This window comes from Nerophis ophidion, linkage group LG21 (assembly GCF_033978795.1).
Source record: "Nerophis ophidion isolate RoL-2023_Sa linkage group LG21, RoL_Noph_v1.0, whole genome shotgun sequence".
Taxonomy (NCBI): Eukaryota; Metazoa; Chordata; class Actinopteri; order Syngnathiformes; family Syngnathidae; genus Nerophis; species Nerophis ophidion.
Window position 1 is genome coordinate 3,016,963 of NC_084631.1, and position 24,272 is coordinate 3,041,234.

Genomic DNA, 24,272 nt, shown 5'->3' on the forward strand with positions numbered 1-24,272 from the left:
GCGCCTTATAATCCGGTGCGCCTTATATATGAAAAAAGATCACCAATAGGCCATTCATCGGCAGTGCGCCTTATAATCCGGTGCGCCTTATATATGAAAAAAGATCAACAATAGACCATTCATCGGCAGAGCGCCTTATAATCCGGTGCGCCTTATGGTCCGTAAAATACGGTATGGGCAATGTTTTCCAGGCTTTCGCGGAACACATGAAATAACGTGTCTGGAGTTTGACACCTATGGTCTAAGACAAGATCTGACACATTCATGGACATTTAATTAAGACCACTTATAAAGATGCACATATCTGATAAACGTCAAATGTGTTTGTTTTTTTGTTAAAAAACACATTACTGTTGCAACCATTGGTAAACTTGAAAAGTTACTTTCCAACCTGCCGTGTGTAGGCAGTACTCTGGCTACCTTTTAATCTCCTTCACACCGCCAAGAAAACAAGTTTTGTTTGAGAAATGGCACATTTTGTGGACTCTCAAATTGCTTCCCTGCTGCTGCTCAGAAATAATGGTGCCTTGTTGACCAATAAATAGACCCTGTAGGAAGGATCAAATCAGGAGCGATGCCTCGCTGGCCATTGTTTGTCATGCAGCGTACAAGTCATGTAGCGTACAAGTTATGCAGCGTACAAGTCATGTAGCGTACAAGTCATGTAGCGTACAAGTCATGTAGCGTACAAGTCATGCAGCGTACAAGTCATGCAGCGTACAAGTCATGTAGCGTACAAGTCATGCAGCGTACAAGTCATGTAGCGTACAAGTCATGTAGCGTACAAGTCATGTAGCGTACAAGTCATGCAGCGTACAAGTCATGCAGCGTACAAGTCATGTAGCGTACAAGTCATGTAGCGTACAAGTCATGTAGCGTACAAGTCATGCAGCGTACAAGTCATGCAGCGTACAAGTCGTGTAGCGTACAAGTCGTGTAGCGTACAAGTCGTGTAGCGTACAAGTCATGTAGCGTACAAGTCATGCAGCGTACAAGTCATGCAGCGTACAAGTCATGTAGCGTACAAGTCATGTAGCGTACAAGTCATGTAGCGTACAAGTCATGCAGCGTACAAGTCATGCAGCGTACAAGTCATGTAGCGTACAAGTCATGTAGCGTACAAGTCATGCAGCGTACAAGTCATGTAGCGTACAAGTCATGTAGCGTACAAGTCATGCAGCGTACAAGTCATGCAGCGTACAAGTCATGCAGCGTACAAGTCATGTAGCGTACAAGTCATGTAGCGTACAAGTCATGCAGCGTACAAGTCATGCAGCGTACAAGTCATGCAGCGTACAAGTCATGCAGCGTACAAGTCATGCAGCGTACAAGTCATGTAGCGTACAAGTCATGCAGCGTACAAGTCATGCAGCGTACAAGTCGTGTAGCGTACAAGTCATGCAGCGTACAAGTCATGCAGCGTACAAGTCATGCAGCGTACAAGTCATGCAGCGTACAAGTCATGCAGCGTACAAGTCATGCAGCGTACAAGTCATGCAGCGTACAAGTCATGCAGCGTACAAGTCATGTAGCGTACAAGTCATGCAGCGTACAAGTCATGCAGCGTACAAGTCATGCAGCGTACAAGTCATGCAGCGTACAAGTCATGCAGCGTACAAGTCATGCAGCGTACAAGTCATGCAGCGTACAAGTCATGCAGCGTACAAGTCATGCAGCGTACAAGTCATGCAGCGTACAAGTCATGCAGCGTACAAGTCATGCAGCGTACAAGTCATGCAGCGTACAAGTCATGTAGCGTACAAGTCATGTAGCGTACAAGTCATGTAGCGTACAAGTCATGCAGCGTACAAGTCGTGTAGCGTACAAGTCATGCAGCGTACAAGTCATGCAGCGTACAAGTCATGCAGCGTACAAGTCATGCAGCGTACAAGTCATGCAGCGTACAAGTCATGCAGCGTACAAGTCATGCAGTGTACAAGTCATGCAGCGTACAAGTCATGCAGCGTACAAGTCATGCAGCGTACAAGTCATGCAGCGTACAAGTCATGCAGCGTACAAGTCATGCAGCGTACAAGTCATGCAGCGTACAAGTCATGCAGCGTACAAGTCATGTAGCGTACAAGTCATGCAGCGTACAAGTCATGCAGCGTACAAGTCATGCAGCGTACAAGTCATGTAGCGTACAAGTCATGCAGCGTACAAGTCATGCAGCGTACAAGTCATGCAGCGTACAAGTCATGCAGCGTACAAGTCATGTAGCGTACAAGTCATGTAGCGTACAAGTCATGTAGCGTACAAGTCATGTAGCGTACAAGTCATGCAGCGTACAAGTCATGCAGCGTACAAGTCATGTAGCGTACAAGTCATGCAGCGTACAAGTCATGCAGCGTACAAGTCATGTAGCGTACAAGTCATGTAGCGTACAAGTCATGTAGCGTACAAGTCATGTAGCGTACAAGTCATGTAGCGTACAAGTCATGTAGCGTACAAGTCATGCAGCGTACAAGTCATGTAGCGTACAAGTCATGTAGCGTACAAGTCATGCAGCGTACAAGTCACGTAGCGTACAAGTCACGTAGCGTACAAGTCATGTAGCGTACAAGTCATGCAGCGTACAAGTCATGTAGCGTACAAGTCATGTAGCGTACAAGTCATGCAGCGTACAAGTCATGCAGCGGACAAGTCATGTAGCGTACAAGTCATGCAGCGTACAAGTCATGCAGCGTACAAGTCATGCAGCGTACAAGTCATGCAGCGTACAAGTCATGTAGCGTACAAGTCATGTAGCGTACAAGTCATGTAGCGTACAAGTCATGCAGCGTACAAGTCATGTAGCGTACAAGTCATGTAGCGTACAAGTCATGTAGCGTACAAGTCATGTAGCGTACAAGTCATGTAGCGTACAAGTCATGCAGCGTACAAGTCATGTAGCGTACAAGTCATGCAGCGTACAAGTCATGCAGCGTACAAGTCATGTAGCGTACAAGTCATGTAGCGTACAAGTCATGCAGCGTACAAGTCATGCAGCGTACAAGTCATGTAGCGTACAAGTCATGCAGCGTACAAGTCATGTAGCGTACAAGTCATGTAGCGTACACGTCATGCAGCGTACAAGTCATGCAGCGTACAAGTCATGCAGCGTACAAGTCATGTAGCGTACAAGTCATGTAGCGTACAAGTCATGCAGTGTACAAGTCATGTAGCGTACAAGTCATGTAGCGTACAAGTCATGTAGCGTACAAGTCATGTTGCGTACAAGTCATGTAGCGTACAAGTCATGCAGCCTACAAGGACAGACCAGGAGCAATTAGCAGCTCTATCTGATACATTTGAGTACTTTGTGCAGTCATGACAGGTACTATTACACTCACGTATTATTAGTCTTGTTTGTTATAACAGTTGTACTGCTTGAAATGTGCCCTGCTGTTATCTATATGTGTGTGTGTGTGTGTGTGTATACATATATATGTATATATACTATGTATATATATATGTATATATACGTGTATATATACGTATATATATATATATATATATATATATATATGTATTTACGTATGTGTATATATACGCATATTTACTGTATGTATATATATGTATGTATATATGTGTATATATGTGTATATATGTGTATGTATGTATATATATGTATGTATATGTATGTATACATATATGTGCGTATATGTATGTATACATATATATGTATGTATGTGTATATATATACACATATATATCTATATATATATAGATATAAATTCATGTGTACATACATATATATATATATATGTATGTATGTACACATATATATATATATGTATGTGTATACATATATATGTGTGTGTGTATATATATATATATATATATATATATATATATATATATATATATATATATATATATGTATTTACGTATGTGTATACATACGCATATTTACTGTATGTATATATATATATGTGTATATATGTGTATGTATATATATATATATATATATATATATATATCTACATGTATATTATATTTTTATTAATTTTTTTTAACCCAAAGCGGCCCCCAATCCAAAATTTTAGGGGACCCCTGAACTAAAGTGTTATTTATTTTAGTTTTTTTTAAAGACAGATTTAAGTGTAGTTGGGATAGGCCCTGCGATGAGGTGGCGACTTGTCCTGGGTGTTCCCCGCCTTCCGCCCGATTTTAGCTGAGATAGGCGCCAGCACCATCGCGACCCCAAAAGGGAATAAGCGGTAGAAAATGGATGGATGGATGGGATAAAAAGTAACAGAAATATGTTAAAAAAAACAGAGCATTTATGAGAGATTTAAATGATTATACTTTGTGGTATTTTATATTTTAGGAAGCATCTATTAGCAACAAAAGTTATTTTTCCAGGGTTCAAGATTTTTTATAAGGAATCCTTTAAACTGCATTCCAATCAACATTTCTACAATTCACACTGAATGCTGGGGTAGGCTCCAGCTCACCTGTGACTCTCAATAGGACACATTTTAGACAACGAGTCAATGAGTGGACTGTAAAATGAAGTAAAAGTAGCTCAACTTTATCTTTTTTTTTTTTTTTAAACTGTGCAGAATAGCACATCCCAAGTGTCCTCTCCACTGGGTTTGTGGGCCCCGTCGACAGAAACGCTGGCAGCGGTTGTTGCACCAGAAAGCCCGAGGGAGCGCCAAACCAAAAGAAACTAAATGTTCCCACTCCTCTGCTGTCACTCACGTAAATTGTTGCACCATCCGTTTAACTGAGGTAGGAGCCAGTGGGACTGCACCCGACAGGGGGGGGGGGGGCTAGGGGGGGGGGGGGCTCTTCTTGCTTTCTGTTCACCCTTTGAACATGAAGCATCACGCCACGCAGTGGGCTGTCTTTATTACTTCCAGCTAGCTGCACGCCACTCCCGCCATGTTTGTTCAAGCACCTGCTGTAAAGTTGCAAAGTTGAACTAAAGAAGGTGAACACATGAGTACTGACGGCATCGGAAGTAAACAGCTTACCATATTTCCTTGAGTTGCCGCCGGGGCGCTAATTATTTTAAAGGCCTACTGAAATGAGATGTTCTTATTCAAACGGGGATAGCAGCTCCATTCTATGTGTCATACTTCATCATTTTTGCCATATTGCCATATTTTTGCTGAAAGGATTTAGTAGAGAACATCCACGATAAAGTTTGCTAATAAAAAAGCCTTGCCTGTACCGGAAGTAGCAGACGATGTGCTTCGTGACGTCACGGGTTGTGGAGCTCCTCACATCTGAACATTGTTTACAATCATGGCCACCAGCAGCGAGAGCGATTCGGACCGAGAAAGAGACGATTTCCCCATTAATTTGAGCGAGGATGAAAGATTTGTGGATGAGGAGAGTGAGAGTGAAAGACTAGAATAAATAAATAAATAAATAAAAAGGCGAGGGCAGTGGGAGCGATTCAGATGTGAAGTGAATTATATTTATATAGCGCTTTTCTCTAGTGACTCAAAGCGCTTTTACATAGTGAAACCCAATATCTAAGTTACATTTAAACCAGTGTGGGTGGCACTGGGAGCTGGTGGGTAAAGTGTCTTGCCCAAGGACACAACGGTAGTGACTAGGATGGCGGAAGCGGGAATCGAACCTCCAACCCTTTAAGTTGCTGGCACGGCCACTCTACCAACCGAGCTATGCCGCCCATTAGACACATTTACTAGGATAATTCATTAGTGTTTCAGTGAGATTATATGGTACCTGAAAGTCGGAGGGGTGTGGCCACGGGTGTGGTGACCGCCAGTGTCTCCGGTGGGAGGAGGTAAGAGGGTCCGCAGCTGCAGGAGGACGCAATCTCCGCTCATGTCAATCAATCAATCAATGTTTACTTATAAAGCCCTAAATCACTAGTGTCTCAAAGGGCTGCACAAACCACTACGACATCCTCGGTAGGCCCACATAAGGGCAAGGAAAAATTCACACCCAGTGGGACGTCGGTGACAATAATGACTATGAGAACCTTGGAGAGGAGGAAAGCAATGGATGTCGAGCGGGTCTAACATGATACTGTGAAAGTTCAATCCATAATGGATCCAACACAGTCGCGAGAGTCCAGTCCAAAGCGGATCCAACACAGCAGCGAGAGTCCCGTTCACAGCGGAGCCAGCAGGAAAACATCCCAAGCGGAGGCGGATCAGCAGCGCAGAGATGTCCCCAGCCGATACACAGGCGAGCAGTAGCCGACTTATTACCACAATTTTCTCACCGAAACCTGCCGGTTGACATGTTCGCTTGACCGCTCTGTTCTACAGTAAAGCTTCACCTTCGGGAATGTAAACAAGGAAACACCGGCTGTGTTTGTGTTGCTAAAGGCATCTGCAATACATCACTCCCCACTTACAGCTTTCTTCTTTGACGTCTCCATTATTAATTGACGCCTTGGTGATCCTGTTCTGCTTTTGAATGGGATCGTGCTGCAAAATCTTAATTTCCCCTCAGGGATTATTAAAGTATTTCTGATTCTGAAGTCTGCATGAGGAATGTCAGACCCTGCGGGTGCCATCGCAGGCAGAGGGGGGGGGTTTGCGGGCGCTCTGCGTCCATCTCCTTTGATAATGACGCGGCGATGCCAGTCGTGCGTCGCCGTCTTTGTTCGCACGGATGCGAGAGCCCGGAGCAGCAGCTGCCATTTTGTGCCAAAGTCGATTCAATGGCTCTACCTGCCATGGAGTCGTGCTCAAGACGCCACATCCCCCCCCCAACCCCCCAACCCCCCAAGCCCCCGCGAGTGTCTGCATAATGAGAGGCCTGTACTGAGGCTGTGCATCAACAACTAGCTTTGGAATTGAAATTCATAAGAGTCTTTCAGGAAACTAGCTTTTCAGCTACACTCGGCGAGCACGGAAGGCCACATTTTTTTTTTTAAAAACCAGCTGCATTCCCGCGGCGATGCACAAGGACTTTTAACCGGGAATAAAGAAAAAGTGGGATGAGAAACGCGGTTACGACAGAAAATCATGAAGTCGGTGACTCATCGAAAGGCGACTTTGTGCCAAACAAACATGGTTCTTATTCCTCTCATTGTGGTGTTCTTTTGAAGTATATGATGCCTTCAGTTTACCACAGCACCAAGCAAACAATCGGAAAATTCCCATCATATAGGGATGCTTTTTTTTGTGTGCCGCTGATTGGTTTTGTTGCCCTGCAAAGCTTTCATAGTGGCCATGTTTTGTGTCTTTGTGACAAGTGCCTATCAGAGTCTCGCCCATGTTGTTCCTGTCGGGTGATGAGACTTTGAGACTCTAACGCAGGGGTCGGGAACCTGTGGCTCTTTTGATGACTGCATCTGGCTCTTGGATAAATCTTAGCCGACATTGCTTAATTTCGCTGGTAATCACAGTGCTAAAAATAACGTGCAAAATATAAAACATTCTCATGCATTTAAATCCATCTATCCGTTTTCTACCGCACCTGTTCAAGAAGTCGCATCAATGGTAAGAAGTATTTTATGTCACAATGGGAGGGGGGTCGTTCTCCCAGGAAGGCAGACGGACTACTCGGGACATGGCATTTAGGTAAAAACATGATTAAGTTTAAACTAAAAAAAGATACAAACAAAAATCGCTCACAGTTGAGGCACAACTTGGGCTAAAGAACAAAGCTAACGCATAAACAGACTAAGAACATAAATCAAACAAAACTTACTTGGCATGGCATGAAGCACCAAACTATGGCAAGGCATGAAACAAGTCAGCACAGGGCGACTGACTGGCAAAGACGAGCTTAAATACTGCCTCTGACTAGTGCTCGGGAAGCAGGTGAGCGGACATTTTGTCCACCAGAGACAGGTGGACAAAATGAGTAACCAAGGAAACCAGACAAGGGAGTGGAAAAAAACAGGAACTTAAAGAGTCCAAAGGACAAACAGCACATGGCCAAACAAAAACATGATCAACAGACATGACATTTTATTTATTATTGGTTAGCTTCAGAATAAGAATGTTATTAAAAAGAATAAGAGACTTATTATACTCTAAAAATGTTGGTCTTACTTATAAATGCACACATTTAGTTGTATTCAGTGTTAAAAAATATGATATGGCTCTCACGGAAATACATTTTGAAATATTTGGCTTTCATGGCTCTCTCAGCCAAAAAGGTTCCCGACCCCTGGTCTAACGTAAACCTTGGCGAGGCAAGGCCGTCGCCTCTGGATGGAACTCATTTTGTGTGTCGGCACAAAAAAACCTTTAAGATGAGAGTCAACATGAAAATACAAAATCATCCTCTCTTCCTATATTTACTCGCTCACTCTTGTTCTAGGTGAACATGTATTACTTTTACGGAATAGTGTGTGAGTATTGTACAGGGGTCCCCAGACTACGGCCAAAATCCGGCACACGGGAAGTCCCAGGTTTAAGAAGAAATTAAATAAGAACATTTTTTCGGTTTTGTTTATTTATTTTTATCTGTCCTTTCTAATCAATTTTCTACCGCCTGTTACTCTCGGTGTCTCCTAGCCGCTCAGGCAAATTATATTGTCTAAAAAGGCATTTTCCCATCGATAACATGACATCATTGCGCTCGGAACATATATATATATTATATATATATATATATATATATAGGTGTGTTGGTGTGGGAAAAATCACAAGAATACTTCATCTCTACAGAACTGTTTCATGAGGGGTTCCCTCAATCATCAGGAGATTTTAATGGAAGCATTCACATACCATGGTTTATATAGGGCACAGAGTGGGTGGGTACAGGCAGGCGTAGGGTGTGGTGATTGGCTCATGTGTTACCTAGGAAGTGTTTCCGTCCGTGGCGGCATGTTGAAATGATTCCACTGCGCTTGTTGAGGGATGACAGGTCTGGATGATATATAATAAACAGTTTCTCTTTTAAGCATAGGTTGCATCTTTTATTACCACTGTTGTAAGGTGTGCTGGATGCAAGAATTTGCCATGTTATTGAATATTCAACATTATTGTCTTTGAGGTTCCAAATGTGCTTGCTGAGTTCTGTAGAATTCCGCAAAGTCTGGTTTCTAAAGGAGGCCTTGTGATTATTCCATCTGGTTTTATTGCGCTCTACCACGGTATCGAGCACTATTCTCTGGATAATCCAATCAAGATATATATATATATATATATATATATATGTATATATATATAAGTATAGAATAAGCAGTAGAAAATGGATGGATGGATATATATATATGTATATTTATATATGTATATGTAAGTATATTTATATATATGTATGTATGTATATATATATGTATATATATGTATACGTATGTATATATGTATTCATATATATACATATATGTGTATATATATATGTGTGTGTTTCTGTATGTATATGTGTTTATGTATACATAAATGTGTTTATGTATACATATATGTGTATATGTATACATATAAGTATATATGTATACATATATATATGCGTGTGAGTATACATGTATATATGTATATATAACATGTATATATGTATATATATATACATACGTATATATGTATATGTATATATACGTACATACTGTATATATATATATATATACATACATATATATATATATATATATATATATATATATATATATATATATATATATATATATATATATATATATATATATATATATATATATATTTAGTCGACACTACTATGATTATGTTGATATTTTTTGGCATCACATCTTCTTTCGTTTTTGTTTTTTTAATTTATATTATGTTTTCTAAACTCGGGAAATATGTCACTTGACACATGAGGACTTACATTATGACCAATGTATGATCCTGTAACTACTTGGTATCGGATTGATGCCCAAATTTGTGGCATCAACCAAAACTCATGTAAAGTGTCAAACTACAGAAGAATAGGTGATTAGTAACTTTTAACAAAAGTGTAGACGGAACATTTTAAAAGAGAAAGTAAGCAGATATAAACAGTAAATAAACAAGTAGATTACTTATTCATTTTTTTACCACTTGTCCTTAATAATGTTGACAAAATGATAGAAATATAAATGACACAATATGTTACTGCATATGTCAGCAGCAAAATTAGGAGCTAAAAGACAAAAAGACAAGTTGTCTTGCATGTTCACTATTTATTCAAGGACAAACTTGCAATAAGAAACATATTTTTAATGTTAAAATATAGCGAATAATGCATTTTGTATCGAAATAATATTGGTATCGGGACAACACTACTATGTGTAACGACTGTTTCATTGCTTGTGTTTGGTGTATGCAAATAAACACATCAAGTAGAGAAAAATAGATTTCCTATTCCCGTTTCTTTCACACTGCAATGTACTACTTAATATTCCTACATAGTGTACATTGCCGTATACGCCTTGCTGATGTGTTTATGTCAACACCTTGCAAAAGTGGGGCACTCCCGTATTGGAAAATGTTGGCATGTAAATATTTGGAGATATCCATTCTGCTGGATAATGTTCTTGGAAATAATTTACAATATTGCCTGAATATTTCATAAGGACTCCTGCATCTTTGCCTGGGACACGGCCGCCGACGCAACAGAAATGCCGACGCGTGTTTTGGGATGCTGCAATTCTGCGGGCAGGGTACTGAGAGAGCTCTTTATTTGCAGATGCAAAGTGATTGTGGGTGCACATCTTTGGAAAAATCATCCAAACGTGTTCTTTTGGTGCCGAGATTGAGCTCTAATGTGTTCTGGGGTTTGGGGGGCAAGCGGCGGTCTTATGCATAATTCAGCACCGGAGGAAGCAAAAGAAGCGCAAACAGTTAAAGGTGAGGTGAGCAGATTTATTCTGTTCTTCATTTAGTGCATTAAACCCAGTTTGTCTTGTGTTTGGGTCTTGGTACTTTTGTTTGTCCGTTTCTGGAATATATATACAGTGGGGCAAAGAAGTATTTAGTCAGCCAGCGATTGTGCAAGTTCTCCCACTTCAAATGATGACAGAGGTCTGTCATTTTCATCATAGGTACACTTCAACTGTGAGAGACAGAATGTGGGAAAAAAAATCCAGGAATTCACATTGTAGGAATTTTAAAGAATTTATTTGTAAATTATGGTGGAAAATAAGTATCTCACTGATGGAAGGAGGTTTTGGCTCCAAATCTCAGGATACATGGCCCCATTCATTCTTTCCTTAACACGGATCAATCGTCCTGTCCCCTTAGCAGAAAAACAGCCCCAAAGCATGATGTGTCCACCCCCATGCTTCACAGTAGGTATGGTGTTCTTGGGATGCAACTCAGTATTCTTCTTCCTCCAAACACAACCAGTTGAGTTTATACCAAAAAGTTCTATTTTGGTTTCATCGGACCACATGACATTCTCCCAATCCTCTGCTGTATCATCCATGTATCCATTTTGGTATAAACTCAACTCGTCGTGTTTGGAGGAAGAAGAATACTGAGTGAGAACACCATACCTACTGTGAAGCATGGGGGTGGAAACATCATGCTTTGGGGCTGTTTTTCTGCTAAGGGGACAGGACGATTGATCCGTGTTAAGGAAAGAATGAATGGGGCCATGTATCGTGAGATTTGGAGCCAAAACCTCCTTCCATCAGTGAGAGCTTTGAATGGTTGACCAAATACTTTTTTTCCACCATAATTATCAAATAAATTCTTTAAAATTCCTACAATGTGGATTCCTGGATTTTTTTCCACATTCTGTCTCTCACAGTTGAAGTGTACCTATGATGAAAATTACAGACCTCTGTCATCATTTGAAGTGGGAGAACTTGCACAATCGCTGGCTGACTAAATACTTTTTTGCCCCACTGTATTTGGACATGGTGTGTATGTGTGTGTGTGTGTGTGTGCGTGCGCGAGTAGACCCATAATAAATTCATGCCGACTAAACTTCATGAATGTTTTGTGTGACCAACAACTACATGCTGCAATCACTCTATCACACAAAAATAAGAGTTTTAGAAATGATTGGAAACTCCAGACAGCCATGACATTATGTTCTTTACAAGTGTACGTAAACTTTTGATCGCGACTGTATATAAGGCGTTTATTTTTCGCGGCTCCAGACGGTTTTGTTTTGTATTTTTGGCCCAATATGGTTCTTTCAACATTTTGTTTTTGTCAATCATGAATATAAAGCCTACCTTCTGATAGGTCCACTGTGTTAGACTTTGTCTGCAGAACATGCATGAATACTAATTATTCATACTTCTTTTGAATGCATCAGAACATGCATGAATACTAATTATTCATTCTTCTTTTGAATGCATCAGAACAGTTGTGGATTTGCATGGAACACATGTTGCATGTTAGGCATCTAATGAGGGATTTGGCAGTCATTTCCTACTAATTTTCATGAAAATATTACGCTCGTTATTCATGAAGAATGATTTGCCTCTTTATTTCTGTACTTTCTTCCAGTGCATTCATGGTCATGCCTGCGGTTTTGCATTTAAAATATGCCTGGATTAGGATATTTATTATAATGATTGGATTTGTGATAATTACCTGCTGTATACATTTGTAAAAGTGTCATTGAAACACCTTACTGTTGATATATATACATACATACATACATACATATATATATACATATATATATATGTATGCATGTATGTATGTATATGTGTATGTGTGGGTGTATATACACACATATATATATATATGTGTGTGTGTGTATATATATAAAAATGTGTTTGTGTATATATATATATATATATATATATATATATATATATATATATATATATATATATATGTGCATATATTTATATTTATTTATATATATGTATATAATTTTTTATATATATACTGTATATGTGTGTGTGCGTGTATTTGTGTGTGTGTATGTGTGTGTGTGTGTATGTATGTATATATATATATATATATATGTGTGTGTTTGTGTATGTGTGTATATATATAAAAATGTGTGTGTATATATGTATATATATATATGTGTGTGTGTGTGTGTATATATCTATATATGTGCATATATGTATATGTATTTATATAAATATGTATATAATTATATATATATATATATACATATACATATATCTATATATATATACATATACATATATATATATATATACATATACATATATATACATATACATATATATATATTTTCCAAATATCTCTAAAAAATATTTAAAATGTGGACTCGTCAGACCACAGAACACTTTTTCACTTTGCATCAGTCCATCTTAGATGATCTCGGGCCCAGAGAAGCCGGCGGCGTTTCTGGATGTTGTTGATAAATGGCTTTCGCTATAGAAAGTTAGAGCTTTGACTTGCACTTACAGATGTAGCGACCGACTGTCGTTACCGACAGTGGTTTTAATGTTGGTTTTTTATATATATATATATATATATATATGATTCGAGCAGAGTTTGAACTCACATCAGGAAAGTACCCGCACTCTTTTACTACGAAGCCACACTGTTGTAACACGTGGCTTGGCATTGTCTTGCTGAAATAAGCAGGGGCGTCCATGATAACGTTGCTTGGATGACAACATATGTTGCTCCAAAACCTGTATGTACCTTTCAGCATTAATGGTGCCTTCACAGATGTGTAAGTTACCCATGCCTTGGGCACTAATACACCCCCATACCATCACACATGCTGGCTTTTGAACTTTGCGCCTATAACAATCAGAATCGTTATTTTCCTCTTTGTTCTGGAGGACACCACGTCCTCTGTTTCCAAATATAATTTGAAATGTGGACTCATCAGACCACAGAAAACTTTTCCACTTTGCATCAGTCCATCTTAGGTAAGCTTGGGCCCCAGCAAAGCCGGCGGCGTTCCTGGGTGTTGTTGATAAATGGGCTTGGCTTTGCATAGTAGAGTTTTAACTTGCACTTACAGATGTAGCGACCAACTGTAGTGACTGACAGTGGTTTTATGAAGTGTTCCTGAGCCCATGTGGTGATATCTTTTACACACCGATGTCAGTTTTTGACGCAGTACCTTCTGAGGGATCAAAAGTCCGTAATATCATCGCTTACGTGCAGTGATTTCTCCAGATTCTCTGAACTTTTTGATGATTTTACCGACCCCTAAATTTCTTGCAATAGCTCGTTGAGAAATGTTGTTCTAAAACTGTTCGACAATTTGCTTACAAAGTGGTGACCCTCACCCCATCCTTGTTTGTGAATGACTTAGCATTTCATGGAAGCTTCTTTTATAGCCAATCATGGCACCCACCTGTTCCCAATTAGCCTGCACACCTGTGGGATGTTCCATATAAGTGTTTGATGAGCATTTCTCAACTTTATCAGTATTTATTGCCACCTTTTTCAACTTTTTTGTCACGTGTTGCTGGCATCAAATTCTAAAGTTAATTATTATTTGCAAAAAAATAAATAAAGTTTATCAGTTTGAACATCAAATATGTTGTCTTTGTAGCATATTCAACTGAATATGGCTTGAAAAGGATTTGCAAATCATTGTATTCTGTTTATATTTACATCCAACACAATTTCCCAACTCATATGGAAACAGTGTTTAGTTACAAAAAATAAATGTTTTAATTAATTTTCTAATATTTAATGTCTAATATTTCTAATATAATAATTCAAAATAAAATACAAAAATCTTATTAAAAACAGTGGAGCACAGGACAAAGAATCAAACCATCATAGGGTGTTTTTTTCCCCCGCCTCCTGTCAGCCATATCAATCATCTTCAAACATCAATAAGCGTTTCTGGCGCCATTAAAAAAAAAAAAAAAAAAAACAAACACTGAATTTTCCGTTAGTAATAAAAAAAAGTTATGTCACGAAAAGATATAGGAGGACACAAATATAGACGGATTGGAAGGATTCCTTAATGGACCATTATCCTACATCTTATCAAGGGAGGGAGATATAGAGCGTCAGATTATTTCCCTTTGCCCGTGTGAAATATTTTCCTCCCGCGTGAGTGACAGGTCCGACATATTGAAGTGCGGCGCTTGCCATCAAGGAAATAGATGAAATGTCGGTTAAAGGTCAGGAGGAAAAAAGATGAGCAGGAAGGCGGGACGGCAGCTGCAAAGAAGTTTTAACTTTCAACGTCACTGATGGCAGCAGCGGAAAGGACAATAGGGGAAAAAACTAGGGTAGCACTTAAGTATGGGGAACATAATTAACATAACATAACCATTAATTAGTTGCTTATTACAGTAAAAAATACTTTATTTTTAGTTACAAACCCCGTTTCCATATGAGTTGGGAAATGGTGTTAGATGTAAATATAAACAGAATAGAATTATTTGCAAATCCTTTTCAAGCCATATTCAGTTGAATGCACTACAAAGACAACATATTTGATGTTCAAATTCATAAACATTATTTTCTATTTTTATGCAAATAATAATTAACTTAGAATTTCATGGCTGCAACACGTGCCAAAGTAGTTGGGAAAGGGCATGTTCACCACTGTGTTACATCACCTTTTCTTTTAACAACACTCAATAAACGTTTGGGAACTGAGGAAACTAATTGTTGAAGCTTTGAAAGTGGAATTCTTTCCCATTCTTGTTTTATGTAGAGCTTCAGTCGTTCAACAGTCCGGGGTCTCCGCTGTCGTATTTTACGCTTCGTATTGCGCCACACATTTTCGATGCCAGACAGATCTCACGATACATGGCCCCATTCATTCTTCTTCCTCCAAACACTATACCAAAATAGATTATTTTTGGTATAAACTCAACTTGTCGTGTTTGGAGGAAGAAGAATACTGAGTTGCATCCCAAGAGCACCACACCTACTGTGAAGCATGGGGGTGGAAACATCATGCTTTTGGGCTGTTTTTCTGCTAAGGAGACATGACGATTGATCCGTGTTAAGGAAAGAATGAATGGGGCCATGTATCGTGAGATTTTGAGTGGGGCAAAGAAGTATTTAGTCAGCCAGCGATTGTGCAAGTTCTCCCACTTCAAAGGATGACAGAGGTCTGTCATTTTCATCATAGGTACACTTCAACTGTGAGAGACAGAATGTGGAAAAAAATCCCAGGAATTCACATTGTAGGAATTTTAAAGAATTTATTTGTAAATTATGGTTGAAAATAAGTATCTCACTGATGGAAGGAGGTTTTGAATCAAAATCTCACGATACATGGCCCCATTCATTCTTTCCTTAACACGGATCAATCGTCCTGTCCCCTTAGCAGAAAAACAGCCCCAAAGCATGATGTTTCCACCCCCATGCTTCACAGTAGGTATGGTGTTCTTGGAATGCAACTCAGTATTCTTCTTCCTCCAAACACGAGGAGTTGAGTTTATACCAAAAAGGTCTATTTTGGTTTCATCTGACCACATGACATTCTCCCAATCCTCTGCTGTATCATCCATGTATCCATTTTGGTATAAACTCAACTGGTGGTGTTTGGAGGAAGAAGAATACTGAGTGAGAACACCATACCTACTGTGAAGCATGGGGGTGGAAACATCATGCTTTGGGGCTGTTTTTCTGCTAAGGGGACAGGACGATTGATCCGTGTTAAGGAAAGAATGAATGGGGCCATGTATCCTGAGATTTGGAGCCAAAACCTCCTTTGAATGGTTGACCAAATACTTATTTTCCACCATAAATTACAAATAAATCATTTAAAATTCCTACAATGTGAATTCCTGGATTTTTTTCCCCACATTCTGTCTCTCACAGTTGAAGTGTACCTATGATGAAAATGACAGATCTCTGTCATCCTTTGAAGTGGGAGAACTTGCACAATCGCTGGCTGACTAAATACTTTTTTGCCCCACTGTATTTGGCGCTTCAAAAGCAGTAATGACTATGATTCTGTACTAGAATAAAAAAACAATAAAGCATAAATTCGTCCTGACAAAGCAACCCCGCCTCTTTATTAATAATAGTCATGTGAGTGACAGTGCATGTTGCGACTTCATTAAACGGGGGGCTAATTAGCCGTTGAGTGGGTAGAGCTGTTCTCTCATACCTGGTATTATTACACCACTTGTTGCCAGGTGGAGGAGAAATACTCATTTTCATATTGAATCCACGTCAGTGCCTTCACTCCCAGCATTTATAAATTTGATAAACACTGGCTCGTCTTATGTAATTAGGAATCAATAAGAGATGAGTAATCTGTCTTTGCTTCTTGAGTCGGGGGAAACAAAAAAAACAAAAAATGTCACTTCAAATGAGACACTCGGAGGGGGAAAATTGGGAGAGTCCCCATCCTTTAGTCTGATGTCGATGTGGACTTGTCAGTCAATCCATATCTGCATTGATCTATTGTCACACACACACACACACACACACACACACATTCTTGTTTTCATTACATTCTGGACATCTGTGTTGCTGAATCTTTTGCAATTTTGTTCAGTTAATAGTGGAGACGTCAAAGAAGAAAGATGTAGGTGGGAAGCGGTGTATTGCGGCCGCTTTTAGCAACACAAACACAGCCGATGTTTCCTCGTTTGCTTCTTGAGTCGGGGGAAACAAAAAAAAAACAAAAAATGTCACTTCAATTGAGACACTCGGAGGGGGAAAATTGGGAGAGTCCCCATCCTTTAGTCTGATGTCGATGTGGACTTGTCAGTCAATCCATATCTGCATTGATCTATTGTCAGACACACACACACACACACACACACACACACACACACACATACACACACACACACACACATATTCGTGTATTCATTACATTCTGGACATCTGTGTTGCTGAATCTTTTGCAATTTTGTTCAGTTAATAATGGAGACGTCAAAGAAGAAAGATGTAGGTGGGAAGCGGTGTATTGCGGCCGCTTTTAGCAACACAAACACAGCCAATGTTTCCTCGTTTGCTTTTTGAGTCAGGGGAGACAAACAAAAAAAAATGTCACTTTAATTGAGACACTCAGAGGGGGGAAATTGGGAGAGTCCCCATCCTTTAGTCTGATGACGATGTGGACTTGTCAGTGAATCCATATCTGCATTGATCTATTGTCAGACACACACATACACACACACACACACACACACAGTCTTGTATTCATTACATTCCGGACATCTGTGTTGCTGAATCTTTTGCAATTTTGTTCAGTTAATAATGGAGACGTCAAAGAAGAAAGATGTAGGTGGGAAGCGGTGTATTGCGGCCGCTTTTAGCAACACAAACACAGCCAATGTTTCGTCGTTTGCTTCTTGAGTCGGGGGAAACAAAAAAAAAAAAATGTCACTTCAATTGAGACACTCGGAGGGGGAAAATTGGGAGAGTCCCCATCCTTTAGTCTGATGTCGATGTGGACTTGTCAGTCAATCCATATCTGCATTGATCTATTGTCAGACACACACACACACACACACACACACACACACACACACATTCTTGTATTCATTACATTCTGGACATCTGTATTGCTGAATCTTTTGCAATTTTGTTCAGTTAATAATGGAGACGTCAAAGAAGAAAGATGTAGGTGGGAAGCGGTGTATTGCGGCCGCTTTTAGCAACACAAACACAGCCAATGTTTCCTCGTTTGCTTCTTGAGTCGGGGGAAACAAAAAAACAAATAAAAATTGTCACTTCAATTGAGACACTCGGAGGGGGAAAATTGGGAGAGTCCCCATCCTTTAGTCCGATGTCGATGTGGACTTGTCAGTCAATCCATATCTGCATTGATCTATTGTCAGACACACACACACACACACACACACACACACACACACACACACACACACACACACACACACACACACACACACACACACACACACACACACATAAACACACACATTCTTGTATTCATTACATTCTGGACATCTGTGTTGTTGAATCTTTTGCAATTTTGTTCAATTAATAATGGAGACGTCAAAGAAGAAAGATGAAGGTGGGAAGCGGTGTATTGCGGCCGCCTTTAGCAACACAAACACAGACGGTGTTTCCTCGTTTACGTTCCTGAAATGTAGCTGAGATAGGCACCAGCGCCCCCCCCCCCCGCGACCCCGAAAGGGAATAAGCGGTAGAAAATGGATGGATAGCTGGACGTTCCCGAAAGCTGACGGTAAAGCTTTACTATGGAAAAGAGCGGTCAAGCGAACATGGTTCCCTACCACATGTCAACCGGCAGGTTTCGGTAACAAAATGGTGGCAATAAGTCGGGTTCTTACCGTAGACATGAGCGGAGAGTTTACGTCGTTCTTCCTGCAACTGCGGACTCTCTTGCCTCCTCCCACCGGTCGCCCCCGACTGTCTGATCTAACTGTTAATGGCCACCATATTCTTATTACCGTAATGTATTTGTTCATCCTATAGTCACATATGAGACTTGTCTTACGTCAGGATTTTTCGGGGGATGAATAGGGAAGTCCTTCTTTAACTGCCGTCTTGTTTGATCATATATCGCTGCCTGAGTACCTGTCAAGGTTTACTTCTGCATGCACTTTAAATCAGCGAAAAATCCTGACTTTGGAGCAATGTTCACGGACTCTAGTATTTGGCTCTCTATTAGATGCAATGGTTTTCCGTATTGGGTACTTTTCCTCGTTGATGTCTCAAGAAGGGTAGAAATACAAGAACACACACACACACACACACACACACGGTCTCTTGAATAACTAATCCATTATTTCTGTCCTGCTCACTTTTTCTTCCTTTCGAGTGCAATATTGGCTCCCATCTGTCCTCAAACACAAAACAGTATTTTTCTTTCTCGTCCAGAACTGCATGCTGAATAAATCAATGACTGTTTTTTTTTTCAAAATAAAAGAGGATACATTTGTTACACTGTCAAGTTTTTAAGTGCGGCAGAGTAAGTGCTTCCAATGTCTTTGGGGGTGTCCAAACTTTTTCCACTGAGGGCCACACACTGACAAATCAAAGCAAGCTGGGGCCATTTTGATATTTTTTTTATACAATATATGTATAAAAATGTAGATTTAAGCCTCCACTCAAGCTTAGGGTTTTGGTCAAAAAATATTAAAATGTTGTCATTATTCAGTATTACTATTACTATTATTATTATTATAGGCTTGAATCTCTAGAGCAGGGGTCAGCAACCTTTTTGAAAGCAAGAGCTACTTCTTGGGTACTGATTAATGCCAAGGGCTACCAGTTTGATACACACTTAAATAAATTGCCAGAAATAGCCAATTTGCTCAATTTACCTTTATATAAATACATTTCTATATATAAAAAATGGGTATTTCTGTCTGTCATTCCGTGGTACATTTTTTTTCCTTTTACGGAAGTTTTTTGTAGAGAATAAATGATGAAAAAAAACACTTAATTGACCAGTTTAAAAAAGGAAAAAAACAGGAAAAAAACGAAAATTGAATTTTGCAGCATAATTTATCTTCAATTTTTACTCTTTAAAATTCAAAATTCAACCAGAAAAAAGAAGAAAAAAAACTAGCTAATTAGAATATTTAAAAAAATAATTCAAAAGATAATTTATGGAACATCATTAGTAATTTTTCCTTATTAAGATTAATTTTAGAATTTTGCTGACATGTTTTAAATAGGTTAAAATCCAATCTGCACTTTGTTAGAATATATAACAAATTGGACCAAGCTATATTTCTAACAAAGACAAATCCTTATTTCTTCTAGATTTTCCAGAACAAAAATGTTAAAAGAAATCCAAAAGACTTTGAAATAAGATTTAAATTTGATTCTACAGATTTTCTAGATTTGTCAGAATAATTTTTTGGAATTTTAACCATAATAAGAAATATTTCACAAATATTCTTTGTCGAAAAAAACAGAAGCTAAAATGAAGAATTAAATGTATTTATTATTCTTTACAATAAAAAAAAATAAAATATACTTGAACATTGATTTAAATTGTCAGGAAAGAAGAGGAAGGAATTTAAAAGGTAAAAAGGTATATGTGTTTAAAAATCCTAAAATCATTTTTAAGGTTGTATTTTCTCTAAAATTGTCTTTCTGAAAGTTATAAGAAGCAAAGTAAAAAAATAAATGAATTTATTCAAACAAGTGAAGACCAAGTCTTTAAAATATGTTCTTGGATTTTCAAATTCTATTTGAGTTTTGTCTCTCTTAGAATTAAAAATGTCGAGCAAAACAAGACCAGCTTGCTAGTAAATAAATACAATTTAAAAAATAGAGGCAGCTCACTGGTAAGTGCTGCTATTTGAGCTATTTTTAGAACATCTGGTCCTTACGGGCACCGCCTTGGTGACCCCTGGTCTAGATCAACATTAGGACTATCTGTCGATATAACATTTAAACAAAATTAAGTTGTATGCTCTTTTTGTCAAAGAAAACCATTTTTTTATAGAAAAAACACAAAATATGCAATATTTTCACCCAATAACATTTTTAACTGGAATATTTTAGGTTATATAATAAGTGTATCTTTAAAAAGGTCAATAAGTCATAACAACATTGGTTTTAATTCATTATTATTTTGGTCCCACTCATTAAAGTGTTAAAAAATTAATTATAATTATTTTGTTTACTTTAACACAATAATCTCGAGATCAACTTCAGATCCATCCGTCAATTACAAGTTTTATTGTTGTTTATGTTTTTTGTTTGTTGGTTTTTGTTGAGATCCGCTTTTTGGATCCTCCACATATTATTGTTTATTGTTTCCATTTTTATTTTCACCCTCCATCTGATCCTATTATTTCCTGTTTAAGTCGGTCACCGTGCTAGCTTATCTGTTTTCACCTGTTTCTCACGGCCCTGCACACCTGTCCTCACTAATCACCTGCCTTACATAAGCCTGCTTCTTCTGTTGTTCAGTCTGAGATCCAAATTTGCTTTCACGCAACAAGTTACGCCCGCACGCTAGCTTTTCATGCTCAGCCATTTGTTTGTTCCAGCTCTCATGCTATGTTTTGTTTTACTCTTTAATGTGCCAGTTTAGTTCTCATTTTTGTATATCCTAGCTTTTATGCTAGCGTCTTTGCTTTGGTTTTCATTAGCACCAGTGTTTTGTTTCATAGTTCCTTTTCGTTAAATAAATTGTTGGTAGGAGGCCACGGGGAAGACCCAGGACACGTTGGGAAGACTATGTCTCCCGGCTGGCCTGGGAACGCCTCGGGATCCCCCGGGAAGAGCTAGACGAAGTGGCTGGGGAGAGGGAAGTCTGGGCTTCCCTGCTTAGGCTGCTGCCCCCGCGACCCGACCTCGGATAAGCGGAAGAAGATGGATGGATGGATGGAAATTGTTTATATCTTACCTTTGCTGTGTTCACTTGTTGACGCATCCAGGAGGGAATCGAACCCGGCATCACAATGCCGAACAGGCGTAACAGTTTAAAAAATAATGTAAAAAAAATAAATGCCAAACTAAGAGTTGCCAAGAAAAAAAAAAGGAAATATTTGGGGCTGTGGAATATATTTTAATTATTATTATTATTATTATTTTTAATCATTAAACCAGGGTTGTTCCACACATTCTACAAAAATGGCAAAATTATTAGTATTGCAAAAATTAAAAAAAAACATTTTAAAAAAGTGGAATGAGATGAAATCTAATGAGAAAAAGTGGCAATGTTGACACAAAGCTGCCATGCAGGCAGTTTTTTTTGTTCCTTTTGTCTTTATTTTCTTTTTTTTTTCCATTGCTCAAAAAAAGAACAAAAAAAATCTATTATTACTTCAAAATTATCCCTTTAAAATGTTTTATGTGGAAAAAATATTGCATATTTTGTGTGGTTGCCTTATAAAAACATCAGTTTTCAAAAAAGAGCATAAAACAAACAAAATATGCAACATTTTACACCAAAAATATCTCAAAGTGTAATATTTAATATGATGTAATTGGAGCCTTGAATAGGTCAATAATTCATTGATTGTTATTGTTATTTTTTTTAAAAGAAAGAAACAGCCTGCATGGCAGCTTTGTGTTATTACAGTCAAATTTGCAACATTTTCCTGTTAAATGTCACCTCTTTGCTCTTTTTTACCAATTTTTATGTTTTGTGTTTTTTTAATCGTATTTTTAGAATGTGCCGTTGGGCCTTTAAAAAATTCCCTGTATTAAATGAACTTTATGCACAAAACGCCACACATGAAACATGACTTTTTAAATGTATTTATTCTTCCTTCCTGCCTTTTTTTAGCGTCATCTCTGGTCAGTCAACTCCGAGCCGAGAAGATCGAGGAGAAGAGCATCACGCTGGTGTGGAGGCAGCCGTCGTCGCCAAACAGCAGCAGGACGGAATATGAAGTCAAGTACTATGAGAAGGTAAGTCTAATTGTTTACCTCGACTTAATTTGTATTAATAATTAATTAATATTGTACAGTATTTTGTCATTCTATAGTGTTTTGTATATTGTACAGGATTGCTTGTTATTTTTATTAGATATTAGTCTGTTTATTTCAATTGTTAGTCAATTGGGGCGGCATAGCTCGGTTGGTAGAGCGGCTGTGCCAGCAACTTGAGGGTTGCAGGTTTGATTCCCGCTTCCGCCATCCTAGTCACTGCCGTTGTGTCCTTGGGCAAGGCACTTTACCCACCTGCTCCCAGTGCCACCCACACTGCTTGAAATGTAACTTAGATATTAGGTTTCACTATGTAAAGCGCTTTGAGTCACTAGAGAAAAGCGCTATATAAATATAATTCACAAAATTCACCGTTTTTCCTTTATTACCTCTTGTGTTATTTATTTTACCCCATACTTGTTCCCACAACCGCACCTTAAATTGGAGTCTTTAATCTCATTATATGCAAATATAATGACAAAAAAGTATATTCTATTCTATTAAAGGTGTTTTGAGGTAAGAGTCGTCTCTCTGCGAGTTCCTTTAGGTAGCTAGCTAGGTCTTTATTGTACAAAGAAATGTTTGTTTACAGCACAATCCCGTTCAATATTAGACAAACAAACAGTGTACAGGGTTACAGAAACAGAACGCTGATGCGTCGCCACGTAAAAGATAGGAAAAGGTAAAACGCCGGGGAGGAAAATGAGTAAAAAAATACAATCCAGGCGTCTGGAGTGGGGAAAAAAACCTCAGTACAATGCACACATAAACACGTTACATGTTCTCCCAAAATGTGTTTGTCATTCTTGTTCTGTGTGGGTTCACAGTGTGGCGCATATTTGTAACAATGTTAAAGTTGTTTATACGGCCACCCTCAGTGTGACCTGTATGGCTGTTGACCAAGTATGGATTGCATTCACTTGTGTGTGTGTGTGTGTGTGTGTGTGTGTGTGTGTGTGTGTGTGTGTGTGTGAAAAGCCGTAGATATTATGTGCATTCAAGGTTTATTGACGCTCTGCACTTCTAAATACGTCCGTGTACACAGCAGCGTCTTAAAAAGTCATAAATTTTACTTTTTTGAAAAACCAATATTACATTTCTATGGATTTCTCGGCCGATAATTTCCACGGTCCGATATTATCTCTAGAAATTATTAAATCTAGAATTATTTGTGTAAGG

At 38.7% G+C, this 24,272-nt stretch overlaps 1 protein-coding gene across 2 annotated transcripts in view; it reads left to right on the plus strand.

Moving 5' to 3' along the window:
* LOC133539581 (ephrin type-A receptor 7-like) overlaps positions 1-24,272 on the plus strand; it is a 708,400-nt gene that overhangs the window by 540,792 nt on the left and 143,336 nt on the right. For both annotated transcript variants that reach the window (XM_061881603.1, XM_061881604.1), the window contains exon 6: positions 22,951-23,075. In XM_061881603.1, the coding sequence (XP_061737587.1) occupies positions 22,951-23,075 (125 nt within the window). The remainder of the gene's footprint in view (positions 1-22,950; positions 23,076-24,272) is intronic.